This window comes from Squalius cephalus (assembly GCF_949319135.1).
Source record: "Squalius cephalus genome assembly, chromosome: 22".
In the NCBI taxonomy this organism is placed as follows: Eukaryota; Metazoa; Chordata; class Actinopteri; order Cypriniformes; family Leuciscidae; genus Squalius; species Squalius cephalus.
Genome location: NC_137143.1, coordinates 17286666 through 17305197, shown reverse-complemented (window position 1 = coordinate 17305197; position 18532 = coordinate 17286666). Strand labels below are relative to the sequence as shown.

General features: G+C 36.8%; 1 protein-coding gene across 3 annotated transcripts in view; it reads left to right on the top strand.

The window, feature by feature from the left end:
* The window catches only part of tbl1xr1a (TBL1X/Y related 1a), a gene marked incomplete at its 3' end in the record, with an annotated part of 70766 nt that overhangs the window by 43148 nt on the left and 9086 nt on the right, over positions 1 to 18532 (top strand). For 2 of the 3 annotated variants that reach the window (XM_079856573.1, XM_079856575.1), the window contains exons 3-4: positions 7675 to 7740; positions 18055 to 18157. In XM_079856573.1, the coding sequence (XP_079712699.1) occupies positions 18100 to 18157 (58 nt within the window). In that variant the 5' untranslated portion in view covers positions 7675 to 7740; positions 18055 to 18099. The remainder of the gene's footprint in view (positions 1 to 7674; positions 7741 to 18054; positions 18158 to 18532) is intronic. The other variant, XM_079856574.1, reaches the window with a different exon arrangement.

Here is an 18532-nt window from a genome sequence, read left to right as displayed (position 1 = left end):
AGTGTAGGGGGATAGATTATACAGTTTGTACATTAGAAAAACCATTATGCCTATGGAGAGTGACCGTACACCACATATCCAAGTGTGTGTGTGTGTGTGTGTGTGTGTGGGTGGGTGTGGGTGTGTGTTTTGTGTGTGTCTGTGTGTGTGTGTGTTGTGGGTGTGTGTATGTGTGTGCATGAGTGTGTGTGTGCATGCGTGTAAGAGAGAGATTGTGTGTAAGTGTGAAAGAGTGCAAGAGTGAGTTTTGTGTTTCTACTCCTGCCATTCCCACACGAGGTTGCAATTCTTAAATGTGATCTAACAAAGGTAAAGAGAAAATATTAACCATATATGCTGTTTATATTGCTTGTAATTGGGATGAAGTAAACATCTGTTGAGTATTTTAATATAACATTTTTGATTGTGTTGAATTAAAAACCCAAAAATGCAGCGGGTCCACCAGACCCACAAACACTGGCTAAGTAACAAAAATATGAACACCACACAAGGGTTAATCATTGTTTCATCAACCAATTGCCTTTATTTAATAAATAAGAAGTAAATATAACAGGCAATATAATTAGGACATGGAGGCGCCGGCGCGTGAACTGGAGCTTGTCTCATAAATGAACAGAAACTCAGCGCATAAGCTACTTGCCTCACAGACCTGAGAAATCTATCTATAGAAAGCCCTAGAAAATGGCATTTTCGTTTTTGGGCTGAAAATATGAACCGAAAATATATGCCGCCCCTCAGTGTTCAGCGCTCAGGTTTCACTCTCGCTCTAGCCGTTATTACTGCGCCGTGTGTCGCTCTGCTCAATATTCCACTCTATGCATGTGCGCTCAGCTCAGTTGCTCACGGACCATGACCATTCACGGAGTGAACGCTCCACTCATGTACCGCTCATGCTCATCGGAAAAGCAAAGTCCGTTCTGTTTGCAATAGCCCTACTGTGCTGTGACATGGTGTGATATAGCCGTTGCTGGGCAATGCTGGTAAATTGATGCTACCCTCTCGTTTACGGATCGGCTCCACGCTACGCTCTGCTCACATGCTCTGATAATAGGTATGCTCTGCTCTGATAATAATTTGGATGGTTGGTCAAAAAATAAATCTGTTGCATAGAACTGAATAAAGAAGACTAATATATTATAAAGAGTAATATATTGATATTTAATATTAATACATTTTCCGTCCAATTTTAGTGTCATTTTCAATAAAAGTGTTATTATTTTATGTTATTGGCTTGTATTTTTTTCAGTATCATTAAAATGATTGAATTTCATTAAAAAGTCTATTTTAAAATAAGAAATTAGATAATTTAATTATTATTATTATTATTATTATTAATAATACTAATAATAATAATAATAATATAAAATATTATTAATTTAAATAATTTTTACAAAGCATTTTCGGTTTCAGCCCAGAATTTTAATTTCAGTGCATCCCTACTCATCGGGATTGCATTGTACAAACTGACAAGCAACAATGTAAAGGACAGAGAAGAATTACAAAATGTGGACTAGCTAAAAAAAAGAAAAAAGAAGAAAAAACAGCATTCTCATTAGTCAACCATCTGGACCATCCCTAGTTTATTCTTCTTTTGTCTGGCTTTTAAGCACAGTCCCTGATTCATAGATGCTATCACCTCCCCAGATTATTTTAGCATTACTGTCAAGGCAACCGCCATTTAGTGATGCATATGCAAACCTTAACCTTTGTGCCTGAGCTGTTGCGGCTCGATCTAAATCACACTTGATTACTGCCTTTTTTATCCGCCTGCTTCCTGTCTGATGTAAGATCCTCCAAACAATAGAGAAGGTGTTTGGCTTATCTAGCAGGTGCATCAACAGTTGTTAACGAACACCCCCCTCATTACCTTATTGTGACTGATGGGGGAGGGGAAGAGTCTGTCGGAGCCTCCATCTTTCTTTAGGAAACATCCTTCCATACTCCACTGAACTGTCACTGTGTGTAGGAGTAAACTAACTAACTGCTCTTTGAAAGGAAACCGTGACATCTGTTTCCTTTTAGCTAGGTAGTATTGTGAAGATTGCCCGAAATGTTTTGTGTGCTCAACTATATGAAGTTTCAATTTCGTTGGCAGACTTTCTGAAGAAAGGGTGTTTTCTTTTCGCACATTCTCAGTGTGAATCTAGGTCCCCTGCTTACCACTGTACCGCAAACAACAACCTGTTTCCGTTCACTAGATAAAAACAAACGAAAAGGCTACTAGTGTGTATTGATTAAAGTTATCAGTGGAAAGCAGATGTTGATATTAAGGGTCTGTCGGTTGAAGATTGCACTCTGGTGTGTTCGGTAAAGTATTGGACGTGGTATTGTTGGTTTAAACAAAGGTCTCGGCTTAAAAGCTTAGAATGAGAGAATAATTGCTCACCTGAGCTAAACCCGAGAATACAAGTTGCCACGGTGATTTGTTCCACTAAAAGGTGATTCAACACCACGACATAATGTTACCAAGTTAATTCCACAGTTTGCATGATAACCTATTGTAATCTTCTCTCTAACTGTCATTGATAGTAACCTGTTGTTTTGCATAATGCTATTGGCATTATCTGCTCTGACAATAGTTGACCTGAAAGAGAAAACTGACTGTGGTGTGAGTAGTAGGGTTGTCACGATTCCTTTTTGGTGTCTCACGGTTCTATAACAGCTAAAGTATCGCAAAACCTGAATTAATTGTGTGAATGTATCATGCATATTACTTTTCTGTTGTATTAATTATTTATAGTTTGCACAAATATTTATTATAACTGCAACTACACTGAATGATTATTTTACAGATATACTGTAGTTCTGAATGCATTTCATGCGTGTAATGTTTTAATTTGTTTTGTAATTAAATAATTAGGAACTCTTGTGGACTATTGATTTAAAAAATCTGGTGTTTGCTAGTATTTTGAATAATGTCTTTAGAATTGGAATATAATATGAATTTTGGTAATAATTAAAGGAGAAGTTCACTTTTAAAATGAAAATTCTGTCATCATATACTCACCCTCATGTTGTTTCAAACATGTATGAATTTCTTTCTTCTGCTGAACACAAAGGAATATATTTAGAAGAATGTCAGTAACCAGACAGTTTTTGGGTCCCATTGACTTCCATAGTATATATTTTTTTCCTACTATGGAAGTCAATGGGACCCAAAAACTGTCTGGTTACTGACATTCTTCTAAATATATTACTTTGTGTTCAGCAGAAGAAAGAAATTCATACAGGTTTGAAACAACATGAGGGTGAGTATATGATGACAGAATTTTCATTTTAAAAGTGAACTTCTCCTTTAAGTGAAAAAAAATCATTCCTCTGAATAATAATAAGGTAATTGCAAGTTTATATCTCTTTTTCTCTCAGAATTGTGAGTTTATATCCTGCAATTCTGACTTTGTAAGATAAAAGTATGAATCGCAAGATGTAAACTCACACTTGTGAGGGGAAAAAACTGTTACTATTTTTGGCTTGAATAGAGATGCATCAGATGGATATTTTTAGTAGTTACTTTGGTGGTTTTGGTGTAAATGTTTTTGCCTTAAGATTAGGGCTGCACTATTGTGCCGCTTGTCAGTGAAGTACGGCGCTGTGATCAGTAGTAAATGCTGCTCCATCTGCGCAGAAACTGCAAATATGCCCCGCCGCAGAAGTACACAACACATGTCATTCCAAGAAATCCCTCTATGGGCATCAAACTATCGCTGTCGCTTTTGTTGGACAAGAGGTTCATAAATGCTTTTCATATTTGGAAAGATGTTTGATGCGTGTTGCTTTTTGAAATGCACGTTATAAACGACTCAAACTCGCAGTGATTGCTAAGACAGATCGATTTGGGCGCGATTTAGGGTTAATTGCGATTAATTGTGCAGCCCTATTTAAGATGCTGTAAAATGAAAAGGAGTTATTTGAATTCCCACCTTGTTTCATTCTGAAGCACTTCATCTCTGCATTGGACTTAATGCAGGATATTGAGGCTTGGGCATTGCGATACTACTCTGTACAACCCTAATTACACTAATGTCTGCTACAGCACTTATGGCGACACTGAGAATGCAACATGCTTGAGTTCTGTTATTAATTGCAGTCTGACACATTTAATAACAACGTGGTAAATTGAGCTTGCTGCTTTGAGTAGTGCATGTTTCGTTCCTAATGCAACAGGCTGTATAAATTTTAAAACTGTGTAAGTATTATGTGGTAGTTAATGCATCGATTGCTCAGAATGAGTTATGTAAATGTTTCCAGTGAATTGGATTTTCCATAAACATTTTCACATTTTTTATGAATTGGCAACATAATCGAACTGATTACAAACTGAATTAATTCCCGAGTTGGTTTTTAACACATTTTGGCCATCCCTTTTCTCTCAGATCAGGCGTTCTTTGGCCTAACACTGTAATGACACCTGCTACTTTGCTTAGCAAGCGCATGCCAATAATCTGAGCTAATTGGAATGTAGGCTGCTCTGGAAAACAGATAGACGCAGCAGGTGCAACAGCACAAAGAAGTCTCAGAAACCCACGAGACAGAGACTGGGAGCAGGCTGCCCGAAGGAAGTAGTTTCCACCCATCTCTGTTCAAGCTTAAACTTCGTAGACAAGAGACCACTGAAACCCGCCAATTGCTGTAACTTAACAGCCATGTCAATACATGCGTTTCATTGCTTGGCTGTGGAAACTAACACATGTGCCCTTGAAAAGTTACAGCACACTCAGGGTGAGCCCAAGATGGTGATTCATGAATGCAGAAATTAATTCCAGACACAGGCATAATCTGCACCTGGGAAAACTGCCCTGGATTTTTTTTTTTTTTTTTTTACTTTAGTCTTGATTTAGCTGTGGGTATGTGGCAGGGCAAGTTTTCAATCATATTTCAGACACCATGTTTTGGTGAGGTGACGGCGAGTTTTCTTGATGATGAAATGGACCTTTGTATAAATGCTCAAAGTGCTAAAAAGTGGATGCTTATAATTTGTTTATTCTCTTGGCAAAACCATTTGACAAGGCAATAAACAATTTCAGTTTACCTTAAGGTTTATATCTTAGTCCTTTAATAATTGGGAATGTGATTTTTTGTTTTCTTCTTTTGATGCAAATTAGTTATATATATATATATATATATATATATATATATATACAACTGTATACATGTGTATATATATATATATATATATATATATATATACAACTGTATACATGTGTATATATATATATATATATATATATATATATATATATATATATATATATATATATATGTGTATATATGTATATATATATGTGTATATGTATATGTATATGTGTGTGTGTGTGTGTGTCAGTCAGTCTAAACAATGATGAATGTAGGTTGAAAGTCAAAAGCAATGTAGGGCAAAACAATGTTTTTTTTATTTCAACCCGACAGTGGTGGAACCTGTTTCACCTCTTTGTTGTAGGCTTAGGTAGGCACTTGCCTTAAAGTTTAAAATGTATATCAGGGTTTTTTCTGGGTCAAAAATGTTCTTCAGTGTTCTTTATATTATTTTGCATTTACACTCCAAGACTTAATTCACGGATCGTTTTACATACATAGGGCCCTATAAAATCCGTTTTATTTTTTCCCAAATTCCGTTTTATTTTTTCCCAAATTCCGTTTTTTCCGTTTTAATTTTTGCAAATTCCGTTTTTTTCCGTTTTAATTTTTGGGAATTCAGTTTTTTTTTACCCTTTACTGTTATTTTAGTCATAAAAAGAGTGTTTTAATGTTAATGATTAAAATGTACACAAATAAAATAGGAATGACCCTAAATTTATTGAGGTAACAAACAAAATTCTCATTTTAAGAGGTGTTAAATGTGGTTTGGTTTGTTTACATTAGTGAATATATTAGGCTAACTAACATGAACCACAAGCAATACATTTGTTACTGTATACTGTACATATGTTACTTCACACAGTGCATTAAGCTAACTAATGTTAACAAATACAACTTTTCATTTAAATAATGTAGGCTACTAAATGGTGAAATTAACATTAATAAAGATTAATAAATGCTGTAGAAGTGCAGTTTATTAATAGTTAATGTTAACTGATCTAGTTAACTAGAGTTTAATAAATGGAACCTTATTTTGTTATACACCGAACCGATTCAGTGTTGGACAGATCAGTTGTTTTAACCATTCATTAAAGTGAATCGGTTCAAAGGAGTCATTAGTTCGCGAATCGGACGTATCATTAGCAGACTTGTACACGTTGTGTGATTATCCCGGCAGTTTTAGGACATCGCACAAGATTTGTCAACACAGAAAACATTTCATCATTGGATGGGTTTTGTTTAGTTTATTGAAAGTGTTTTTATGTCAGCTGAATGGGCGGAATGCTTTTCAGAGAAGAAGGAAAGGTAAAAAAGTTTTTTTTTGCACAATTCACACCCAGCGGTTTCCACGTGAAACCTCGTTCTTCCAAACTTTTACCATTGTGTCAATTCTCAATTGATTTAGATTAATAAGCGCGAGGGAGTGAGAGAGAGCAAGACAGTTTGACCGGGCCTCTCTCTCTGCTCGTTCTTTCAGTAATTTGCGATTTTCCTCAGACATACGTTTTTCTCCCACACAAAAACAGAATTTTATTCCAAATATGTAAAATTCCGCGAAATTCCGCGTTGACACTAGATTCCGCGTTAATTTGCCAATTCCGCGATTCCGTCCGCGATTCCGTGATCGCGGAAATTATAGGGCCCTACATACAGTATGAGATAGTTTTGTTTCCCGTCCATTGCTATTGTTATCACAGTCAATTGGATTCAGTTGCGCATTTAAATATGGTTGTCAATTCAGAAGCGTTGCAATGTGCAGTTAGCAGCATGAAAAATATATATTACATACAGAAAGCGAGCAAAGATCGCTGCCCTTGTAATCACTGGAGCTGTCAATTACAATGTGAGGTACACAACGCTGCACTCTTGCATAAACTTCCATTATAATCAATGAAGCTGCTTTACTGTGCAATTCATCTCTTATTGACATTGTGTTTGTACTTTGTTGGCTATGATAAAAGGATTTGTGAGCACGAAGAACTCGCACTGAACAAAAACTCTGCCGTTTTGAGCAGATTCGGACTAACTTAAATCAGTTTGGCCATTGTGTTCACACACTCAATTGGCTAAAAAGCTCAATTAAAGGCACAGACATTCATTTTGGTGGCTGCAAAAATATTCATCTACATAGTAATGCTGACAGTTACACATACATTTGTGATATCCACCTGTTTTAAAGTCAGTCGACATGAGCTTTTAGCCTGTTGTCTAAATATAAAAGGCAGAGTGTGGACGGTTCATTTCCAAGAAAGACATTCCTTCTGGTATTTTTGTCTTGAAAAATGTAAGTTTTTCATCACAAAGAAAATTGCAGGGAGACATTGAGATTTATTGGACATTTTAAGAAAGTCAATAGACACACTCATTCAGGCTGTTACCTTACCCTGGAGAGATGGGAAAACAATAGAGAGAGAGACAGAGAGTCTCCCAGCAGAAAAATTGGGAAAGATCCATCTAAACTAGCAGTTGCTGCAAAGTCCACAAACATGCTTTCATTGACCTCAGACAGGTTGGTTTAATTGAAGCGTACATTGCAGGTGAAGTCCAGATGCTTGACAAATTCTGCTTCATTCAACCTTTTCTGTAATGTTATTGCAGGTGCTGAAACACTTGGGTTGGATCCTTAAAAAGCGTTTGCCTTGCGGAAATAGAGCTGATAGTGTGGTGAGTATAAATGCATATTGGTGCTAAGATGGCTTTTTTTCTCCTTAAGGAAAATGGAAAAACTTTTTTAGCTGCACTCTGTTTTTTAAAAGGACATGGAAAAAGTTACAGGTGTTTCAGAGACTGTTTTTGAGCAGGAAAATTCAGAACAGACTGCACCTTGTAATGAAAAGCCTTTTGACATTTCATGACAGCTTCCTCAACAATGATCATAGTATTTGCAGGAACGCAGTTTAGTGAGAATCCTGGCTCTGTGTGAATGTAAAATTCAAATCAAAGCGTTATACTAGCAAATGGATGGACAGTCAAGCTAGACTTCAGATGTAACAAACACTATATACACTACTGTTCATCAGTTCTTTTTTAGCAATCTTTGATTAAATAGAAAGTTTAAAAGAACATGGGGTGTAATGATTGACAAATGTTCTTGATGCATCGATTACAAATCCATTTGAATAATCCTATGAATGCACTTTAAAAATGCAGTATCAAATTGAATCTTACTCTGAACAGTCTCAAATTTAATTGATCTGAATTTCCAAAAATCATTATTGAAACAAATCGAAAACGTATTATTCGTGAATCTCGAGTCGCACCCTTAAAAGAACAGCTACTATTTGAAATGGAAATCTTTTGTAAGTCCTTATTGTCACTTGTGAACAATTGAATGCTTCCTTCCTGAATAAAAGTAGCCTATTCATTTCTCCAGTCAATCAATCAAACATGCATTAAGCAATTTCATATTCTTTATTCTCTTCTTAATTTCCTGACAAAGTGTTCCTCACTTTGCTTTGAAAAGGTTGAATTTTTCCCCTTTCATCATCAAAAATGGATCAAGTAGGATCAGAGCAATTTGAAAAGTTAAATGCTCAAATGCTATCTGACTAATTATCAGCACTCTTTGAATGCCAAACAATTTTTTATTTTTATTTTCACATACTGCTATTCGTCATCGATTTGTATGAGTTATGTGTTGTCATAAAGTCATAAAATTTTTGTTTTTGCTATAAAATCTTAATTATAACCGATACCAGTTAGTTTCTATCATGACTCATTGACCGATACACAACAGATCCAGAAAGCCACGTTTCCCTCTAATAACTACACATTGTAGTAGCGTTTATGTGAAGGCAACTATTGTCTTATGCGCAAGACTGTCAGCAGATCATAAACTTAGATGGTGCCTTGGATTTAATTTATAAATGAAACAATCTGCTTTTTTATAATGGGCCAAAGGTGACAATTGTATCCCAAGTTGCCTTTGTCGGTCACTGTTGCGATTTGAGAACTAACAAAAGCTTCTTATCGTAATCACTAATGCTAATGCACTCCAATCAGAATAATGAATGAGTCTGTGTGTACTGGCACTCTGGCTATAGTAAGTGATTTTGGCAGGTGGTGATATGATGTAACCCTTCGGAACTGCTCCAGCCAGATCATGTTCCAGCAGACCTTTAGGCAGTGCCTGTCCCACATTCACCAGAAACAGCCCATGCGAAGTTTCTACATGTGTAAAAACACACACCAACAGCAGAATCCGGTCAAAGGGGAGATTCCTCTATAGTTCCCCTAACACTGTAGATAACAACCCCCTCCCTGTTAACCAGGTCTCCACAGACCTTGAATATGTTACTCATTATTCATTTCTGCTGTCTGAGTTGCGGTATAGAGTTCCTGGAAACACTGTCAGTGCACTCGGTTCACATGCAGATGAATAACTCTTGCATCTGACCAGGGGTGGTTAAACGAATCTGGTATTGATTATTGGCTTTCTCTGAGCTCCAGTGTTGATGACAGTCATTTTTTAGCTCGGTCAGTTATCACTCTCTATCCACTGCGGTTTGTCACATACTGGTTTTCTGGATCTCTATTGGTAACCATGTGATTCTCTCTCTCTCTCACACACACACACACACCAAAAAAAAAAAAAAAAAAAAAAAACCCACATCCAGCTCATAAGTCACCCCAATATCAAAAGGATAAGTGTGTGTGTGAGTTTATTTATACATATATGTAAATAACATATAATAAGACATTTTGGTAACACTTTACAATAAGGTTTTATTTGTTATCATTAGTTAACATACTTTAGTTATTATGAACTAACAGTGAAAATACTATAATAAAATGTTCATTTCAACATTTACTAATACATTTTTGAAATCAAAAGTTGTATCTGTTAATATTATTTAATGGATCTGAGCTAACATGACAACAAAAACTATGAACAGTTATTTTAATAAACAAATACTGTAACAAATATATTTCTCATTGTTAATGCATGAACTAATGTTAACTAATGGACCTTGTTGTAAAGTGTTAAAGAAAGGTTTCTTCAGCTCCAAATCAGCAGATTAGAATGATTTCTGAAGGATCATGTGACACTGAAGACTGGAGTAATGTATAATTAACAGCATAGACATACAAAAATCTACTTTTCTTCAATTTCAAATAAAAAAACAAACAAGTAAAAATACTAATAAAATAAGAACAAATAAATGCAATAGAATAAAGAGAGATATGAAATAAACCCGACTACGTTTTTCAGGTGGGTATATAGCAGTGGCTGGCCGTGCATATACCTAAGCCTTCAGTGGTGTCCTACCTGAATTCATTACTTTTAATAGTGTAGCAGTGCACAGACTCTCTAGAATTGTTGTGAAATTGCTGTTTTTATTTTGCACAGTTATAAGGTTAATGCGGTGAGTTCAGAAAAGGCCCGGCAGAGAGAAATGAGCGAGTGAGCTCGGCTTGTTGGTTAGTGTTCAGTTGTTCTTGCGTTCCGATTATAAGTCCAGAAACGGAGGCTCATCAGACGTTACAATAGTATGAATGTTTGAAAAAAAAGTAGTAGTTTCGATCATAAATTTACAAGAAAAATGAAGAAGAAAAACGGGACTTTTGCATTCAAAATCAGTCATGGCATACATTACAGTCAGTTCTGTTTTTACACGGACAGATCGAATATCAGCAAAGTGATTTTCTTTGTCTTTTGTTCTTTGAATAACATGACAGACAGCTGCAGGAATATTAGACTGCTGTCACTTTAAGAGTTTATGCACGGATCCAGTATTCTGTTACACATCGCGCGTTATGTTTCTCAACTAATTGGGTTGCAAAACTGACTTTATTTAACTCGCCAAGATGGGCATTTTGACATAATTTTGTGTGTATTTGACCGTTTAAGTGCAGCAACACACTCATTTTGGTGCTTGGAACTCATAAGCTGCTTGAGACTGAGAGATCCATTTATATAGATCAGTTGTGAATAATAAAAGCACTATTTAACAGGAGTGAATGAGGCGTGTGAGTGAGAGGAGACGGGTGTGTGTCAGAGAGCGAGAACGCGCAGCTGACGTTATTGCCTGTGCCGCTAGCAACAAAGTGTACCGGCTCGGAATCAGAAAGACTGGCCGGTTAGCGGTTTGGCCGATCATGTGGAAAATCGTCCGATTCCGGTCCCTGGCCGGGCGATCGGTGCATCTCTAATCGTAATATGTTTTTACTGTGTTTTGATCAAATAAACGTAGCCTTGGTGAGCATAAGAGTGTTTGTTGGGAAATATTCGTGTAATGCATAGAGAAAATGAAGTTTTTTCCTTTTTGTAACATGCATTTATATCCGAATTAAGCTCATTTTCTGGACAGCTTTTGTGAGCTGCTCCCTTGAGGTTCTGCATTGCGTTCCTCTTTTCACTTAGCTCATAACACATTTGTCCTTTAACATGCACATTAATGCCTCACCTTTGGTCCAACATGGTGTTGAATTTAGCGATTCAAAAGAAATGCTGTGTAGGCTTTGTCTGGCTTACTCATAGTTTACCTCTGTATCTGCAGGCAATCACTTTTCAGTGACAGTAGATTTACAATAATTGATATCACAGCGTGTATACGTGTAGGTATGCTAATAAGCAACAGAATTATAGATAATTATTATAGATAATTATTCTCACTTTCATTTTTTCAAGTTGAATCAATTCTTGAAAGGAGCTGGTATCATTTGTAACACATTCCCTTTTAAATGCTTTCTTTTTTTTTTCTATAAACACAAGTCACATTGTTGTCTTTTAAAATGACATGCTAAACAGAGTTCTCAGAGGAGGGCAAAAGCATTACGCAAACCCCATGGTCCTCCAGCAATCCAGGCAGTTTAGGTCTTGTCCTCATATTACCCATTCTTGTTGCCCTCTGTCAAGTCCTGGTTTGGAGCAGCACGCCGCCTCCCTTCCGAGCGACTCCCACCTGTGCGCCAAAGATAAAATCATTGATATGATAGTCAACATTTCATTACAAAAATGCTGTGAACAGCCGCCTCAGACTGAAAAGTGACAGCAACGTTCAGAAGCAATGTCGCATGTGCTGATAACCTTCTCTGAAATGTCCTTTCACTCACAAACTTGACTGTTTTGAAAAGTTGCCATGTGGTGTGTGCTTTAGATTTAACAGTGTCTATGAATCCTTGAAGGATTTCACATTCTTGTTAATAAAATTGAAGGCGTAAAAAGATCAAATTTTAAAGATGCAAGCTGCATGTATGCATTTAAATGCCATTATTTAACCTTATTCTACACTACCTATTCATACCTACTTTATTCAAACTTCATTTTGGATGAGAAAATGTTGAATTATTATAAAAAAAATTAACACCATAATGTAAAAAATGAGTTTTGCTTAAAGTCAAAAGAAAGAAACAAGATTATTTTGCCTACTAAAATTAGTGATGCTTCGAAAACCAATTTTGATGGATGAAATATGACTCTTGACAGCTGTCAATCAGCACTTGCCTTGTTTTTTGTTGCTTGTAAACGAGAATCATCTTTCACAGATGCTACTACTTAAACAGTGTTGGAAATGTGCAGTCTTTAGTCCTTTCAGAGAAGTTGCAGAATGACTTTGATCCAGCTTTATTGGAACTGAAACAAGAACATTTAATGATCCCACAGTGCCAGTGGTTATTCGCTTTACAGGAGGTGGACTGGAAGTTAAAATACATTCTCCTTTCCCAGTTTAATGTGCAGAGATAACTAGATGCAAACCATCCATAGGCTGAAGAGTGTAAACATTGTGGCGTTGTAACTGTAACTGAAGGATCCACAAAGGCAGACCAATGTCATTTGCAGGACAGCGGTTAAAAGATCCTTAACAGAACACACTACGAGGCCTGCGGTGGATGTGTACTTGTTTGACCACAGCAAGTGGGATCCATTGACCTACTTCCAAGACACTTCACACAAAAGAGGAAGAGATCCATTTATGGTGTGTCATATTTCCCCCACCCCACCATGTTCAGACAGACACTGATGGATCCAGATCTCAAAGTAGGTCAGGTGAGGGGACGCGTTAATCTCCCTGGTCCAAGTTGATTTGATTTCCCGCCCTTCGGAGAGTTGGTTGCATCACAAGCAGTTTAGGCCTGCATCTGTCTTAATGTCTTGTGACAGCATTCACTAGCGTGTGGCAACGGTCATTGTTCCTGCCGGACTGATTGGGTTGCTTTGCCTTTGAACTCGACCTGATTGTTCAATGCTGACGGAGGGATGTGAGCCATATGCTGATTTCTCCAAAAGCGTCTGGTGAAAATGGTGTTGACATAATTGCCTTGAAAAGAGGAAGAAAAATGGCACAATTGTCTGGATGTGGGGTGGCGGTAGCACGTCTGCTTCCGAGCTCTTCTGTTACCTTACCTTGTTTTACAAACAGCCGAGAGCTTCACGTTTTAGGGGAAGACTGTAGTCGATAGTGTAGATGGCATTTTTGACAATAACAAGGCTAGAAAATTTGTATAAAAATGTAAATGGTTATATTGTGTACCTAGGTGTGCATTTAAAATTGATTCATTAATTAATTCTGAAAATTGCTCTGTAAATGTGAAGCAATGTTTGCCCCCTACAATACTTGGTTACATGTTTAAAATTTAATTTAATGTTCACATCTATAATATTTCATATTTATATTGGTGTTTAACTATTTCACAATCATTTTAATAATTTTTTGGTGAAAATTACATAAAATGTGAAACAGTGTTTACCTTATTGACATACAATACGTTAATGGTACATAACATTTAATAAATATAATTTATTATCATTTTTAATATTATACAATACAACCAGTATGATTTAATATTAATGTCTTTATTAAATATAAACATTAATAATAATAATAATAACAATGTGTATATGTAACAGTTAAAAGTGTTAATATTTTAGCATATTGGTAGCTAAAATATTGAGATGGTTAAATATTAATATTTTTGGTATCAAATGCTGACATTTTAGAATGATTTTTTAGATCCAATGTTTGACATCGCAGCATTGGCTCAAGAATTAACAGGAGTTTGGGGCAGGACTATCTCTTGGTCCTTCCAATATGCTGTGATTGTGACTGAATTTTAAGAGTAATGATTTACATTACACTCCACCAAGCTCTTTATCTCTGTAATATTGCTTAAAAAACAGGTCAAACATGACACTTTTGAGACAGATTTTTAATGCTTAGGCTTTTGGGATATTTTCCTTTGTGCTTAATTGGTGGAAGATGAACACTGACCATTGGACGCAAATTCCTCAAGACACTCTTTGCAGTCAGTGTTACACAAGAACACAACTCTCCAGGCTTCTCATTGTTCCCTGAGGCCCTAAGAGGTTTGAGAGGATCAAGTTCACTGTTGTCAAGGGAGTCGTGTGAAAAGCCCAACGTACCACTGCCAAACACGCACGCACACACACACCCCGAAAGGTGTAATCAGCCTCTTCTGTAGTTTACAGTGTGTAGATTTTCAGTGCTAAAACACTTTCTCCTCCTGGTTCAATGAGACGACTGTAAGTAAGCCATCTGCATGTTGATTTACAGAAGAGTGTAAAAACTGTGGCTCTGTGCTGCGTTCAAAATATTGCTGTTTGCATCATTAGCCTGACATATTAAAGTCGTCATGAAACCAAAATTGTACCCTATGTACTGGACTGCTCTCGACTAAAGATTTTTCTAGTCGACTAGTATTCGTTCATTTAAGCGATTAGTCAACAAGTCGAGCATTTAAATTAATAAGCCATAAATCATCATAATGAGCCTTTAATTGCCTATATAAAATTCATAGCCTAAACAGCGCTCAAACCCACGCATAAAGCATGCCACAGCGCACAGGAAAACATAATGATTATGAGTGTGTTGTGGGAAAAAAACAACAAAAAAAACAGAAGGAGACTGTTTAAACCTTTTAATAATTTATTGGTTATGTTTTCGGCTGCAGATATTAAGTCGACGATGCTGACTCATCATCTCCGCAGTAGTGGACACGCTTATATGCATTTCATATGGATTACATAATCTGAGAATATTTATTTTCCATTTTTTTTAATGTGTTCATCAAAAGCATACATTTCAAGCCCTTTAGTTTGAATTACTCTAGTCTGTATAACCAAAAATGACAGAGTATTTTAAGTTAAATGCAGTAATCGCGCTCTCCACACAAACACAGATATGTGCCAAATAATAGCGCACATTTATCTAGGTTAGCATTAGAGTGAGCGGACTTGTAAAGTTGCTACTACTTGCATGTTTCAAGTGACAAGCCATATTCGAGGTCGATGAATGATGGGCGAATGTTTGGATTTCCTGCCGTTAATGATCTGTCCGCGTTACAGCCTGCGTGATTTCGCCACTTCCTGTGGAGGTTTTTTCTGCGTCTAAATGACTAATACAATTTTCTCTTCTAAGAAGCCTCTTCTAGTCGGCTAGTCGTCTATTAGGGGGAAGCCCTACTATTTACTTTGTTAGCGCACATTACTAGTCTTGTGGTGAACATTTAATCCGTGCAAGTTAATACACAGAAAAAACGTGACTTCAGGTTGAATATTCTTAACCGTCAGTCTGCTATGAGTGAGGGATGGAGAGGAGGTGCGCTAAAATAAAACCCCTCCATCTATTCCGTTTCACTTGGAAATACGTTGGAAACACTGAAGTCAGTTGCAACTTCAGGTTCACGGGGATTTTATGTATGTTAATATTTGTGAATTAATCTTGACAAATAATTTAAAAACTTTTTTTTGTAAATAAGATGGTTGCGCACTATTTTTTTTAACTACGTTTTTTTAACTAACAGTATGTTTTAAGAGTCATTAAATATATATATTTAAAAATATTATTGTTTATATTTAATTAAATGATTTTAGCATAATGGTTGCTAAATCTATTAGTGAATAAATCATTATATCTTGAAAAATATATTTAAAAACTTTTAGAAAATAATAAAGATGTGTAGAAAATATTTTTACTTGGCTACACTACATGACATTTTTAGACTTGATAGATTTTTGACATGAAGTTTCCAGTCATTAAATAGACTTTTTAAAGATTCAGTATTTTAAAAAAACTTATACTGTGTACTTTTTTCTTTTCTTTTCTTTGTTATAGATTCTCTTATTTGCCACTTGTAGAGCAGCAGGATAATGACTTGATAACCGTTTTCGATTTGTAAATTCCCCTGTGCGTGGACTTCTTTGACATTATTGCTATAAAGTGGCCTGTTATCAGTCTATAAAGCGATAGCCGTCTGTTACACCTTTCACCCAAACCAGTTAAATAGTGTTTCCTCTCAGACTTCCCTCTCAGCCTTGAATAACACAGTACAAACTCCCTCACCCTGAGTGCTGGCGCTCCACTGTTACGCAACACACACCGCCTTTGATTATACAATGAAGATTACTCTACACACTAAGCATCCTCCAGCACACCAAAATGTCGTCCAAGGCAGAGGACATATCATGATATTTGCATTCCTGAGGGCGCTTTACGAGGTGCAGATGGCGGTTTATCTCATGGAGAGATCCCTGTTTGCCGTGACCCGTTTCAATAAAATCTCTTTCTGTGTCACGTCTATGAGGGAATTTCCCCACCTGTGGTTTCTTTACTTGAACTAATGTTGCGGACTGTAAATGCCTGGAGTTCAAATGCCTGATTTATTGAATTGGTAGCGGTCCTCCTTGGTATCGACGTGGCAGCTCGATTATATAGATGAGCACTCTGCACTGTTGCAGGGATTTAATTTGGCTATGCTGTGAGATAAAAAGCATCGATTCGGTGGCACCGATTGGCCTGATTTGATTGGATGCTGCAGTATCTCTGTTATCTGATTGGCTTTGACACACTGGCTTTTGATGATGCTCCTATTTGCATACTTTTGCATCATTTATGAGACGAACGCAAGGCAGGCGGACTCTGAAAAGTTCAGCCAGTTAATTAAGCGTTCATCAGCAGGCCAAATGTCTCCAAAACAAGCTGTAGTCGGTTAAGAAGAGAACAGGTAGGTGTTCCATCACATGACGGGACCGTCTAGAAATAGAACAAAAACCTCATTGCTCAAAAATGATCACAAGCAAAAACCCTGAGGAGACGAAAACCATCCCTCTTGCAAACAAACCACATCCTATAACTGCAAACGGAGAGCGACGGGGAAACACTTTCCACTTCACTTCTCTGTATAAATGAGGATGTGATATGGAATGGCGGACGCAGAGGTCGTGAGGAAATGGGTCACTTTTCAGAATTAGCTTGTGGTTACGCAGCTTTTCGGTGTGAAACTGAAAATGTTTGTGCTCAGTGATGCTCTTTTCTGGAGGTAGTCCAATGCTGAGCGGACATTTTGAAATTGAGGCTTAATGTACAATTTTGGGTGGTTTATTCAAATAATACGCTCTACATGATTTAGCAAGTTTAGCAGTGTCCTTGAGAATCAAATGTGCTGGTGTTTTTTTTTTTGCTGTGCTTTAAATCACAATAAAGTGAACAATTTAACTGTGTAAGGACCAACATTTTCAGAGTGTCAAATCTAGGTCAGGTTTAATTTCAAGTAAATGTTCTTGTGCTACAAAATTAAACACGTCTGTAAGTGTAAACTGACATCTTGACAGCTCTGTAATGCCAGTCACAATGAATCCAAGTGTCAAACTCAAGTAAACAAAGGTATTTTGTAGTAGCCCTCATGTAAACATTTTCAGTGGCAGATGGTTTTACTGCTCTGCAGGTTTGGTGCAGCAGCGCCCCCACAGTGTAATGGCTACTTTAGGTACTACGACTTGTTATTCAGTCATGCAGGACTGTAGAGCCCTTGGTAACCTCTGGCAGCATAGTACACACTCAGGTTCCTGCTGACAAAGAGAGCTTTTACCCCCTTATTTCACTGTAAAAGAGGGGTTTTTATATACACTCTTGAGTGGAAGGCAGAAAGCCTGGCAATATTCATACCTCTTCTGTTGTCATTTTTAGTGTCATTCTGTGAGATGGCTTTCTGATGTTGTTTTTGTCCTTTCTCTCTCAGGCTTGTGTCCTGTGTGCTGACCTCATGGTGTAAGCAGGTGTGAAGATGAGTATTAGCAGCGATGAGGTCAACTTCCTGGTGTATAGATACCTGCAGGAGTCAGGTAAGTGTTGCTTAAACGAAACATCCCAAAATTGTATCCAAACATACAAACTCATATAGCTCTTGCCATCATGGCAGTTAATAATGACCAGGAGGCTGTTAATAGATCCAAAAAGGACCAAAAATCACAAAGAAAGTATAAATCGAAATAGTCCCCATCTCTTAAATCCACATGACAGCTCATTTATGGCATTAATTGAATAATTTTTTTTTTTTCATAAAATATCTACTTGTGTATTAAATGGAAAAAAAATGTGTCTGTAAAAATCTGTCAAGTAAACATAAGAATGTGATAACTTTTGAGTTTTGGGACACAAGCTGTTATCAGCATTGATTACAGTAGAACACTAGGACTGTTCACAGTCAGGCCGTTGTT